The following is a 12293-nucleotide window of genomic DNA, read 5'->3' as shown; positions in this document are numbered from 1 at the left end:
TATATGCACGCGCAATGAATCCTTGTCCAGAAGCCTAGTCGATCTGTGAGTCAATTTAACATTTGAACATAACATGGGTGATGGGTTTACCGTTTACTCGAATGATGAATATATAGGTAATTAATTATGTGGCGAATGAAGGTGTTAAATTTGAGGCCTCGTAAAAGGGAAGGCCTCACAGGGGGACACGTGTATGGTTGAAAGGTAGGCCTGTAACTGTTGTGTGAATTTGCATGCTATTGCCTATTGGTATGCTCTGCCCCTATCTCCCTCCTTAATCCATCCTTCATCCTCTTCTTCATTATCTCCGCTTAATTAGGATTCGGTCTCTCTTTTCCTTACAACGCAACCAACCAATTAACCAATTCATTAGGATTCCCATCCCTCCCCTCCCCTTCGTTTATTGTGCTTCGTTTATGTTGCAAATTAAGTAATTAATTGTGAAGCTATTGACCAAAAAAACAAAAAAAAGTAAATAATTGTGAAGCTAGCTTGGAATGGACGAGAGAAGTGAAGATGACGACAGGGAGGCATTGGCCGGGTTAAGCTCTGCCCCTCCGCCCCGGAAATCGCACTCATTGAGCCAGCAACTGCGTGGAACCACTGCTCAAAAACGGCACCACCAAATGCGCAAGCACAGCCTTGACGACGTCCACGTCCCCATCAACAACGTCGTCGACTCCTACTACGACTCTTCCGACGATGATTTTTTTCCCTACTCCTCGAACACCACCACGAGCAGCAGTACTGCTGCTCCCAATTTGAATGCTGAGGACTATGGGGTCTCCCAGAGGCTGGACCAAATCCTGTGCATGGAGGGTGATCCTGACGATCCTGCCCGCGAATCGCAGGCATTGCCTGAATTCATCGGCAGCGGCGGCGGCAGTGGAATATTCAGGTTTCCTACGCGCGCGGCCGTCCATCCGGGTCGGCCACCGTGTGTGGAGCTGAGACCCCACCCTCTCCGGGAGACCCAGGTGGGGAGGTTCCTGAGAAGCATTGCATGCACGGAGACGCAGCTGTGGGCTGGGCAGGAGGGCGGAGTGAGGGTCTGGAATTTGAAGGATGTACTGGAACCGGGGTGCGGCCTCGGCGGCAGAGTCCTCAGGGGCGATGAGGACGCCGCCCCTTACTATGAATCGGCCAACACGTCTCCGACCCTCCTCTTGATGGTTGACGTTGCCAACAGCTTGATTTGGACGGGCCATAAGGATGGCAAGATTCGCTCTTGGAAGACTACGGCCACTCACTCTCACTCTCCTTCTCCTCCTTTTAAGGAAGGCCTTTCATGGCAGGCCCACCGCGCTCCTGTTCTTGCCATGGTTATCACTTCTTACGGTCAGTCTCTTTATTCTTTATTTACGTCAATCTTCTTCTTTTTAAATTTTAATTAATATAATCTTGACCTCCTATCCATCATCCAGGTGATATGTGGTCAGGCTCTGAGGGTGGTCTCATTAAGATCTGGCCATGGGAATCCATTGAAAAATCTCTTTCTCTAAAACCAGAGGAAAGACATATGGCAGCTTTACTGGTCGAGAGGTCCTGCATTGACCTTAGGACCCAAGTCACTGTCAATGGAGTCTGTAGTATATCTTCTCAAGATGTCAAGTGTTTGTTATCTGATAATTTTAGAGCTAAAGTTTGGTGTGCTAGCTCTCTCTCCTTCTCATTGTGGTTAGTTTTCAATTCCAGACCTTGTCTTAGTCAGGTTCAATCTTCATTTCCCTACTTTACCTTTACAAGTATGATTTTTGGTTCGCTTAGTCTGCAGAGCTTTGGTCTTCATATATTGTGTACAGGTAGTTAATGGCAATGTTTCAGAGTGTCTAATTGCTTAGGTTGAGATTCTAATATATAATTTCCTTTCAAATTATTCTTAAAGATGTTGATTTGGCAGGGATGCTCGTACAAGAGAGCTTCTGAAAGTCTTTAATATAGATGGTCAGATTGAGAATCGAGTAGACATGTCATCAGTGCAGCAAGATCAAGCCGCAGTAGAAGATGAGATGAAGGTAAAATTTGTTTCCGCATCAAAAAAGGAGAAATCCGGCTTTTTGCAACGGTCACGTAATGCTATAATGGGAGCTGCAGATGCTGTTCGTCGAGTTGCAACCAGAGGGGCAGGGGCATTTGTAGAAGATGCCAAGAAAACGGAAGCACTCGTGCTAACTACAGATGGCATGATATGGAGCGGATGTGCAAATGGTTTACTGGTGCAGTGGGATGGAAATGGAAACCGTCAGCAAGATTTTAATCACCATTCTTCTGCTGTCCAATGCTTTTGTACTTTTGGGACACGAATATATGTAGGCTATGCGAGTGGCCACATTCAGATATTGGATCTTGAGGGAAATCTGATTGCAGCATGGGTTGCACACAGTAGTCCTGTGATAAAATTGGCAGTTGGAACTGGTTGTGTTTATAGCTTGGCTACTCATGGTGGTATACGTGGATGGAGCTTCCTATCTCCAGGACCTATTGACAACGTATTACGTACAGAATTGGCTGCAAAGGAACAAATATATACCACAAGAGACAATGTTAGAATTTTAATCGGGACGTGGAATGTTGGTCAAGGAAGAGCATCTCATAATGCACTCATGTCATGGTTGGGTTCTGCAGTGCCAGATGTTGGTATTGTAGTTGTTGGATTGCAAGAAGTAGAAATGGGGGCAGGTTTTCTTGCAATGTCTGCAGCAAAAGAAACTGTAAGATCCTTTGACTTCTTTTGTTGATGCTGTGTACTGCGTGATTATGGTTACTCCAATGCTTGTTTCTCTCTCTCTCTCTCTCTCTCTCTCTCTCTCTCTCTCTCTCTCTCTCTATGGACTTATTCATTTACCGTTTCTTTTCTCTTTGTAGGTAGGGCTTGAAGGGAGTTCTGTTGGGCACTGGTGGCTGGATAATATAGGAAAGGCCTTAGAAGAAGGAAAAACTTTTGAACGTATGGGTTCTAGGCAATTGGCAGGCTTGCTCATATCTCTTTGGTAAGTGATTATCATGGAAATACATTTTAGGAATTTGCCTTTCACCAAATGTAATAAGCCTGCAGTTCATCTTTCTTTCCTTTTATCCTCAAATTACTTCATTTTTCTTAGCTTATTTATGAGCTGATGATTCTCATTTAGGGTAAGAAAGAATCTTAGAACACATGTCGGGGATATTGATGCTGGAGCAGTTCCATGCGGATTTGGTCGTGCCATTGGTAATAAGGTTTGTACATCTCCATTCACAGTGCTCATTTGGCATGTCTTGAGGTTTGCAATTGTTACCTTAATGTTTGCAGAATAAAATGATAGTGCAGTTAGACACTGACCAGGCTAATTATGTTCAATCAGGGAGGTGTAGGTTTGAGAATCAGAGTCTATGATCGGATAATGTGCTTTGTCAACTGTCACTTGGCTGCACATTTGGAAGCTGTCAATCGCCGTAATGCTGATTTTGATCACATTTATCGAAATATGGTCTTCAACCGGTCATCTCTACTTAACACAGCAGCTGGTATGATACCATACCTGTTTTTGTCTTGCTCTCTTGCCTTGTCTACATATTTATTTTGGCTGCTTTATTCTTCTGGCTTGCCATGGGTCCTCTCTCTTGCAGCTGGCGTCTCAACTGCTGTTAATGCGACTCGGACTACAAATGTATGTACTTGTTTTAATTCGTATTTCTGAAATCAATCCAGTCTCACATTAATTTTATTTTTACTAGCCAAGACTTAAAAACATTGGTGATTCAGGCTGTAGGCAGCAACTCTGAAGAAACAAGGCCTGAATTAGCTGAAGCGGATGTGGTTCTTTTTCTTGGTGATTTCAATTACCGACTTTTTGGTATATCTTATGATGAAGCAAGGGACTTTGTTTCACAAAGATGCTTTGATTGGCTCAGAGAAAAAGATCAGCTCAGAGCAGAGATGAAAGCTGGGAAAGTTTTCCAAGGGATGCGTGAAGCAATCATCAGATTCCCTCCAACATACAAGTTTGAAAGGCATCAACCAGGTTTAGCAGGTATTTGGTAACGACAGTTTCAGTTTTCGCATTAGCTATTTGAGCTCGTGGCTTCTCAGATTATTAGTTAGTGTTCACATCCATGAAACCGAACTAGATAAAGATTGTTCTTGAGTGTGTTAATTTAAAACTTTGGCTATGCATCCTTTTCAGGATATGATTCTGGTGAGAAGAAACGCATTCCTGCCTGGTGTGACAGAATAATATATCGTGACAATCGAACGGGTCCAGTGTCTGAGTGCAGTTTAGAGTGCCCTGTAGTCTCATCAATTTTACAGTATGTTTTTATATATTTGTTGTTGTTGTTGTGGAATTGTTACCTGTTGTCTCTTTTTCTTCTATTGATCTAAAAATTGGTCTAATTTTCAAATAGGTATGAGGCATGCATGGATGTGACTGACAGTGATCACAAACCTGTCCGGTGTAAATTAGCTTTGCAAATTGCCCATGTTGATAGATCAGTAAGGAGAAAGTTGTTTGGGGAAATTATAAGAAACAATGACAAAATCAGGTCTATGCTTGAAGAATTAAATGTTGTTCCAGAAACTGTTGTGAACACCAACAACATAATCCTTCAAAATCAGGACACATCCATTTTACGTATCACTAATAAATGTGTGAAGGATATAGCCATATTTAAAATCATTTGTGAAGGTCAGTCCACTGTCAAGGAGGATGGAGACGAGCCTGAATATCGCCCAAGAGGTGCTAATGGGTTTCCCCGATGGCTTGAGGTATCATCATTTTCGGCTTACTGCTTCTCTTATGTCCTTTAAAAAAATTTAATTTTTGCTTTGTATAGAAAATACTGGTGTGTATTTGTGCGCCCTTATCATTCAGAGGTTAAGGGTTCAAGGTCACCTCACCTCATAACTCAGCCTACTTTGTATCGCTTACCTTTTTAGCACACTAGACCTAGTATTGTGGCCATGCCACAATGCAGGCATACTCAGCACTTTCCTTTAGCATAACTCACCACCTCATCTCAAGTTTTATAGTGGTAATAACAATTCCCACAACCTAGTACCTATTCTTCTAATTTCTTTTTCTTTTGGGAAAAAAAATACATTAGGTGACACCAGCAGCTGGCATGATTAAACCTGAACAATCTGCGGAAGTGTCAGTTCATCATGAAGAGTTTCATACCTTGGAAGAATTTGTTGATGGCATCCCTCAAAATTGGTGGTGTGAAGACACCCGTGATAAGGAAGTGATTTTGGAGGTGAATGTCCAGGGTAGTTGCTCTACCCGAACATACAATCACCAAATTCGTGTGCGTCATTGCTTCTCAGCCAAGACAGCCCCACGCATGGACTCAAAATCCAACAGCTCTAGAAAAAGCCAAGGAAGTCCAGTTCACAAGCAACCTAACAACTCAACCGAAAGTAACTCGAAAAATTCTTGAGACTCTGGTATCAGATACTTACTGAGATAATATGAGGCTATTATAGATGCGTAGACGTGCGGACGTGGTAGGAGTGAAGACTAAAGAGGGATTTAATTAAATGCCAAGTCAAGTGCATCATCCTTTTCTTTACAAAAAGAAACTTGGTGTGTATACTCACTCGTGGAGGCAGCCTGTTTATGAGTTGAGTCGGTTTAGTACAGGTTTTATTTATATGTTTAGCATCACCATGTTCTCTCTTTGTTATCAGGTTAATTCTTTACCTCAAAGTTTTCTAGTCAAAGTCATGCACAACATTTGTACTTTCTTTCTGGGTAAGCATGGTTTGTTGAAGGCTGTAAAAATGGAAATGCAACAAAAAAGCAGTCGTCATCAACTCAACTGCTTGGCTTCTAACTGAAACAATGCTTACGAAGAATCTCTGTTGACTACTTTTATTTCTGACTAGGTGAGGTCATAAACTAGTAATAACTGAGAATTTCTTGTATTAGATTAACCAATTCCATATTACTGTATAGAAATTAAGTCAGAATGCTCTCTCTCTCTCTCTCTCTCTCTCTCTCTCTCTCTCTCTCAATTATACCCTGTTTTCCTTCAGCCTTGATAATTGAAATTTATCATGGAATTTATTCTTCATGAAAATTGCTTTTGACCCAGGCAGGGCTCCATGCGTTGGTCGCATGGTGGACAAACCAAAAGGTAATAAACTGATCAATATATACAAATTATAAAGGATACAATACCATCCGAGAAAAGCTATTGGATTTTATTAACTTAATTATAAACATCACGTTGTTAAGCACATTAATACTTGCACATAATACGGACCATCTGTAAGCTCATAATCACATACTTGAATAATTGTAGTTGGCACATTCATTCAATATAGCCTCAAGGGTAAAGTAATCATTGGATCCTGACCTGAATTCATAGCAGTGCCATAACCACAGAATGCACAAAGAAGTACAAAGGCATTCCTTTCTAGGAAGCTTTCATGTAAAAGTAGAAAATCATCAAGAGATGACAAGATCAAGGACCATACATATAGCATATATGTTCTCTTTTACTTGCTAAACCCAATACCTCTCTCTCTCTCTCTCTCTTCATACTCCATATTTCTAGATTAAGAGATGCCTTTACATAAGTTGTTACCATTAATCTAATGGCATTAAAGAATCTGATTAGTACGTTGAGCAGGAGCAGCATATGGTTCCTCCTAGTGCAAGTCTCGGACTCTCCTCTCCTAGGTACATACAGGATGGATTCATATATAGGTCACCCAACCCTTGTGTTCCAATCTCCCAAACTCAGTTGTCCTTCAACTTAAAGTGCATACATCCTCTTATACTCGCTGTTCAAAATCTCGTGTTCTGATGCCATAGAGACAGAGAAAGAACGAGACCTACTCTCAGCTCTCCTAATATTCCTCAATTTGGACTCCTCCATCCTATGTAAAATGACACAATAGCACATGGAGCCAATGGTAGTGAGCATGATTGTGCTGCCTATAACTGTTGCATACACAGCAAGCCACCTGGAGTGCAAACCCACCACCACATAAGTAAGAGAGATAAAAGCAATAGAAATGAAGAGGCAAGCCAGCCACATGAGCTTGTTTATCACAAAAACAAGCTGCTTTTTTGCCTTCTGCTCAATCACAACCACAGATGTCTGCACTACAACAACAGCCAGGGAGATGAATAGTGCGAGGCTGTCAAACACAAAGAAGATGATGAAAGCCGCGTTTTTTGCTATATGGGCTTGTCCGAGTGAAAACCCTGGTGTTTCCTGCTCCACATATTGGCCAGGAACAGTGAAGATGGCCGCAAAAGCAACGGTGGCGATCAGCACGGCGACAACAGTGGAAGAGTTGATAGCATTATTGAGGCCAGTAATGTGGAGCTTTTTCAACTTCTTTGCAATCTTCTGGACTCTGGCACCGGTTTGACGGGTCTGCTGAAGTTGGGACCGGACATCGTGCTTTATGTCACTCACAGTCTGCTTAAGCTGCTTCGCTGGATTTGCAGGTTTTCCTTGGTCATTACAATTGGTAGCCCCTGCTTCCTTTAAAACGGACACTAGTTCTGGAGTTCCAAATTTTTCTGCAATGTCAAGCGGGGTCTCTCCAGCCTTGTTAATTGCATTGATGTTGGTACCCTCTTTAGTAATGGACAATAAACAACGTACATTCTGCAATCACATGGATTGGAGCCGCCAAATTTCAGTAAGATTGTAAACCACAAGAAGAAGCTATAAAATTTCATTATCCGCTAGGAGAAAGAGCTTGTGGTCAAAGTCCTATACTACGTTATCCCCTTGATAGACACTTTAGTAGTAGTCCACAAATAGGACAGAGTTAAGATTTAAGACTCCTATGCCAAAAATATTCACAGTTTTGCACTTTTGTAAAACTCAAGTATCCATAATCACTTAGAACTCTATATACCCTATATATGGATTATGGGAACGATATGTAAAATCTTGGTCTACTTTTTGTGTGGTTAGACAGCCACTATACTGTACAAGTTTAAGCTGTTAGAAAACATGCCAACAATTTATTTGCAGCCTCATTCTACACATGGAGAGGCAGAGAAACAGAAACATATAGACACAGCTCCACCTTTGCAAATTAACAAATAATTGATGAAAATACATAACATGACCTAGAAAAACCTAGATAAATAAAATCCAGATCACAGACCTAGTTTAGAACTTTGGTTGTAAAATAATGGAAACTTAAATCATTGAAATAACATGTAGCGTATTTCATTGGATTATTAAATAAAATGAAAAGTAAAGAAAGGAGGAATTAAGCACCTCAATTCGGCCCTTCCTTGTGGCAATATGCAATGCTGTGTTTCCCTTGTTATCCTCCACAGTCAAAACTGAGGGGTCAGGTTTTAGCAACTCCAGTACAATCTCCTCATTGTTCCCTTTGACAGCCATGTGCAGTGCAGTTTGGCCTTTAAGATCAGTTCTAAAAGCAGCGGTTGGATCCTTGCTTAGTAGAGATTTGACTACTTCCAAGTGCCCCATCCTTGCTGCTGAATGAAGGACAGTCTTACCATTATTGCGGGCTATCTTAGCAAGATTTGAGTCTGTTTCCAGAAGGAGATTTACGATCTCAATGTGCCCCTGAGTAGCAGCTGTGTGTAAGGCAGTTGAATTGGATAGATCTGTGGTCATAGCCAAGTTGGGGAACACGTGCAGAAGTTCTTTCAACACCTCTGAAACAAACCATTTCAAAGTTACAAGAAGAAGAACAACATAACGTCATGATGCAGATGACCAAGTGATAATATTTGATACTTTCCATTACTGATTTATGAAATTTTTACTATAAATGATACCAAGTGCTATCAAATAGGATATCAAATTGTGAAACTGAAGAATGATAGAGAGAATTAAAATGAAGGCACTGTTCTTTTTTAGCCTTTGTTGCTGAGCTGCAACTTATTTCCTAGAATTTGTGATCCCAGGAATTGGTATCAAGTTGCAAAAGACATGAATGACAATCCTAATTGCAGAAGCATACAGTTGCAGCATGCATATTGGTGAAAATAGTATGTATCTTACCAAGATGACCCTGTCTTACAGCAATGTGGAATGGATCGTAGCCATTTCTGGCCGTGATGGATGCAGTTTGAAGGTCCATATGCTTCAACATTTCCCTGACAACCACAGCATGCCCATTCTCCGCTGAGACATAGAGGGGAGTCTCTCCCTCCTGGTTTGTCTTTGACAATAAACCAATTGACTCATTACTGCTATTACGATTCTGAAGAATCTCGCTCACTCTAACTAAATTCCCTGCCCGACCCACCAAATGGAGTTGGGAGTCCCCTCTTTTACCGGGTGACTCCTTGCTCCTCCTTCGTTCCCCACCAATAAAGCTCAGTTGCTTCTCCATAACTATACGAAAACTCTTCTGCTTCTCCATAAATCCACGAAAACTCTTCTGTTTCTCCATTGCTCCACGAAAACTTGATTGTTGCTCAATTGCCCCATTGAAACTTGGTTGTTTCTCCATCGTTGCTGTCCGAAAACTGCTCTGTCTCTCCATGAATATCAGTTTTGCCGAAACAATACCAGTTGATGATCTCAAACAAAATCCAACTTCCTAGTTCCCTGTACAATGGGAATCCGGGGTCCCCAAGTTTAGAGCCCAAAACCTATTTCTACTTTTCCAGGATCAGATAAACATTTCAACAAAATTTACTTCCCTACAGTAACACTAAAAACCCCAATTCTTAGATGATACAGAGACACGGACAAAACTTGTGAATGTTCTCTAACCTCTGCTTACTTGGAATTCCAATTTTCTGATTCAAAAGCTGATTCTATCCAAACTGAAATTTACCATTTCAACTATCATATATCAAAACCCGTTTAACAGTGAAAGCAACAGAAGCCAGAACCACAAAGCAAGCCAACAGGTGAAGAAACAAGAGATCAATACCCAGTACCTTGATTATTATGAGCTTTCTATACCTTATGTTGATGTGGAAAGGAACAAACCAGAAATGAAACTAGATTCCTCTGAATCTGAAAATCCAGAAACTAGATACCAATCACAGCCAACACTAAGAGAATATGAGTAACAAACAAGAGATCAGGAGCTCGTTTATCTCTGAAACCCGGAAGGAAGCTGAGACTTAATTTGAGACTGAGAGAGAGGGTATCTGTATCTGTATGATTGTATCTGTATCAGTCACAGAACAAACCAATCATAAATTTCTATTAAAAAACAAATACCCCAACTTTAACTCACACATAATTACATGAGACTATGAGAGTATGAGACAGCAAGAACAAACCACTGCTGACAACACCATCCACACACTCACACACATACATGATGTTTTTACTTTTAAGTTTTAAGTGAGATACTTTATCTGACTCAATGAAAAAAAGTTGCATACTTTATCTGAACTTACTGTTTATAGAAAGTTTTTTTCTTTATATTAAATAATATAATGATATTTGTTCTTGATTTTATCTTTTATATTTAAGATTAATATTTAGAGTAAAATCATATTAGGGAGAATAACGTTGAGTAAAAGCACTTGAGAGGACAAGCTACTAAGATGGATGCTTTTTTTTGGTAATCAAAGGTGTCATGTGTCAATTTTTACGTATCAAATTAATCTTTTAGATCGATTAAAGACAGATAATTTACATCAAACTTAAGTGATTCACAATAAATTTCATTAGATATTTTAAATTCTCTACTTGGTGTAATATGCAAATCATTGGTGGACTATAGTTCATTAGAAAAAATTCATTTGATTATTTTTTTAAAAAAAAATCATAGTTAATTGAGCTTTATAAAGGACTATATATATAAATTGGATGAGAAAAGTTATATTATTGCCCAACAACAAATTAATTTGCTTTTTCTTTTGGGTAAATTCCAAAACAAATTTGTTTGGCAAGTCTTGTTGGGAAGAGTTGAAGAAGCATACATGTGCCTCCCTAATTGCAAATCATTCCCAACTTATTTATTAAGAATTAATGTAGGAATCAGTATTCTTAAATATTATAGATATTATAAAAGAGAAGATAAATGAGTGACGACAGAAAATGTGGTCAACATCCTCAAGAGTCTCAACTGGTCTGCGGTGACCGGTCACTGGTGGGTATACGGTATACCCCACGATGTGGTGAACAAAAGAAAAAAAAGGACAAATGGCTCGTAGACACAGCATTACAAAACAACAAACAAATTAAAGGGAATCAGTACCCAATCTATCTCCACAAATCACAGACTCTCACAGTTTGTCTGGGACAACATGCAATTCAAGATAGTCGAATTTCTTTGACTTTTATTGCAATTACTACATTCGTTGGCCAAAAAAACAAAGTTAGGCTGTTTATATTAGATCATTCGATTTAACTTCTGACCAAAAAAAGAATCCCACAAAGACTGGATGTAACATTGGTCTAAATATGTACCTCAAAATTATTTTTAAAATTTGAAAGAGCGACTCTTGCCAGTAGTATTATGTCATTCTTCTGTGCTCATTTTTCTAATCTAATTAATAATATAACAAATAAGTCGAACAAATCAGAAAATCATTATTTGACCAAGATGTTTGATGTATAAATATTCTTGGACTCAAGTTAGATTAAGCTTCACTATTGTTTGATGTATAAATATTCTTGAAAACTGTCAAGATTTCGACCACGTACCTTAACAACTTATCATACATATCCAATTTATATGTGCTTATGCACGTAGATGCGTTTCTATTGGCACTCAACAACTTAATTTTCTAAGCTCTTCAATTTTATTTTTTTGTAACTTTATGAACCTAATTTATCAATAACATAGATAGATCTAGGACTTGTTCTTGATTTAAGCCCGATGGCATGAGCAATTCTTACATATCCAAATGGACACTACTTGGGTCATTCCTTGGGGGTACCCCAAGGTCACCTCTTCCCTCAAGATAACAATTTCGGTAATACCGGCGCATAATTGAAACCATTCACTTTTTAGATCACCTATTATAGATCATTTCTGCAAAAAATCAACTCAATCGGAAATCGTTTAATTATATAACTGTTGTTGATTAAATAGAAAAAATCAACGGTTTGGTCAAAAAATCACTCTTTAATTGAAAACCATCAATTTTTTCTACTTAATTGACAATAATTATATAACCAAACGATTTCCGATTGATTTGATTTTTTGTAGAAATGATCTATAATAGGTGATTTAAAAAGTGAACGGTTCCGATCATACGTCGACATTACCGAAATTGTTATTTTGGAGGAAGGGATAACCTTGGGATACCCCAAAGAGTGACCCAAATATTTTTCTATCCAAATTCCAATTGCTGCATATTGCGCCGCCGTCAGGCTTTATTAAAATT

At 39.5% G+C, this 12293-nt stretch overlaps 2 protein-coding genes across 3 annotated transcripts; one reads left to right on the top strand and one right to left on the bottom strand.

Moving 5' to 3' along the window:
- The first annotated feature begins 223 nt into the window (after positions 1-223).
- LOC147285871 (type I inositol polyphosphate 5-phosphatase 12-like) lies at positions 224-5692 on the top strand. Of its 2 annotated transcripts, XM_086242936.1 has the most exons (11): positions 226-1338; positions 1425-1677; positions 1901-2711; positions 2866-2990; positions 3132-3216; positions 3342-3504; positions 3607-3647; positions 3743-4010; positions 4164-4287; positions 4384-4744; positions 5083-5692. In XM_086242936.1, exons 1-11 carry the CDS (start codon positions 498-500, stop codon positions 5413-5415), a joined length of 3405 nt encoding a protein of 1134 aa, XP_086099062.1. In that variant the 5' UTR covers positions 226-497; the 3' UTR covers positions 5416-5692. The 2 variants fall into 2 exon arrangements, with proteins under 2 accessions (XP_086099061.1, XP_086099062.1); XM_086242935.1 differs by having other exon boundaries at positions 224-1338; positions 3342-3647.
- A 573-nt stretch (positions 5693-6265) lies between these two features.
- Positions 6266-10161, bottom strand: LOC147285870 (ankyrin repeat-containing protein ITN1-like). Its single transcript, XM_086244911.1, has 3 exons — positions 8992-10161; positions 8233-8642; positions 6266-7605 (listed from the first exon to the last, which is right to left on the bottom strand). Exons 1-3 carry the CDS (start codon positions 9476-9478, stop codon positions 6739-6741), a joined length of 1764 nt encoding a protein of 587 aa, XP_086101037.1. The 5' UTR covers positions 9479-10161; the 3' UTR covers positions 6266-6738.
- Between the last annotated feature and the right edge of the window lie 2132 nt (positions 10162-12293).

Source organism: Dryas octopetala, chromosome 5, assembly GCF_963921425.1.
Source record: "Dryas octopetala chromosome 5, drDryOcto1.1, whole genome shotgun sequence".
NCBI classification, from domain to species: Eukaryota; Viridiplantae; Streptophyta; class Magnoliopsida; order Rosales; family Rosaceae; genus Dryas; species Dryas octopetala.
Note: the sequence above shows the minus strand (reverse complement) of the source record. Positions and strands in the feature narration are given on the sequence as shown.